The 835-nt window shown below is 45.9% G+C and overlaps 1 protein-coding gene across 3 annotated transcripts in view; it reads left to right on the forward strand.

The window, feature by feature from the left end:
- Positions 1-237: 237 nt before the first annotated feature.
- Positions 238-835, forward strand: part of LOC123190660 (protein FAR1-RELATED SEQUENCE 5) — a 5,092-nt gene continuing 4,494 nt past the window's right edge. The window contains exons 1-2 of one of the 3 annotated variants that reach the window (XM_044603343.1): positions 238-537; positions 752-792. In XM_044603343.1, the coding sequence (XP_044459278.1) occupies positions 495-537; positions 752-792 (84 nt within the window). In that variant the 5' untranslated portion in view covers positions 238-494. The remainder of the gene's footprint in view (positions 538-751; positions 793-835) is intronic. The other 2 variants (XM_044603341.1, XM_044603342.1) reach the window with 2 other exon arrangements.

An 835-nucleotide genomic window follows, 5' to 3' on the forward strand; every position in this document is an offset into this window, starting at 1 on the left:
CAGCTAGCTGAGTTATAGTATGGTCTCAATCACCTGATGTCAGCCGATGTCATTGTCTAGTTGTCTCAGCCCGTTTTCTTTTTCTATGTGTGGCGGAAGCCCGTCTTGTTGTTTTGTCGGCCCGTTTTCTTTTTTTTACTTGAAAAAGCCTGGAGGCCCAAGTTGTTATCCCGGTTGGTTGTTCCAGGTGTGTTGATGGTTTTCTCTGTTGAGGGTTTTGCCTCCAGGACACCTGAGGTCACGTGCCCCCAGGGAAAAAGAATCCAATGCCCCCGGCTGTTTGACGCCCTTCTCCCCCATCCTCTGTTCTTCCTCCTGGCATCCACACCTCCCCACCCCATAACCCCGCCGCCAGCAAACCCCAGAACCCTAGATCTATCCCCTTGAATCAACCAACAATGGAGAGGGAAAAAGTGAACTTGCTGTAGCAAAATTCAGAGTTTCAGACTTCTCCATAGAGCAAAGGAAGGGGAATCAGTTTTGAAAGAAAAAAGATGGATGCGGGTGCTGGTAAAGGGGCGCACAGGACTCACCATGGTATGTTTTTGATTGCCTCTTTGCTTTGCCTATTTTTTGTTCTTTGAGTCCTTGTTCAATCAGTTGTAACCTTGACATCAAAAAAAAGAAAATCTGTCAGGTTTTTTGATTGCAAAGCTTGATTTCTTACTCCTCTCTTGGTCAGAGTGTTAGAAAACTAGAACAAAGAACCAAAAAGCTTGTCTGATCTTTATATTTGTTACTCACACTGCAGCTACTGCAGAGGAGTATGGAGACTACCTGCTTGCCAATCAGGTCAGTTCCTCCTGGGAAGAAGGCCTGCTGAGAAAAATAAAGG

This window comes from Triticum aestivum, chromosome 2A (genome assembly GCF_018294505.1).
Source record: "Triticum aestivum cultivar Chinese Spring chromosome 2A, IWGSC CS RefSeq v2.1, whole genome shotgun sequence".
Taxonomy (NCBI): Eukaryota; Viridiplantae; Streptophyta; class Magnoliopsida; order Poales; family Poaceae; genus Triticum; species Triticum aestivum.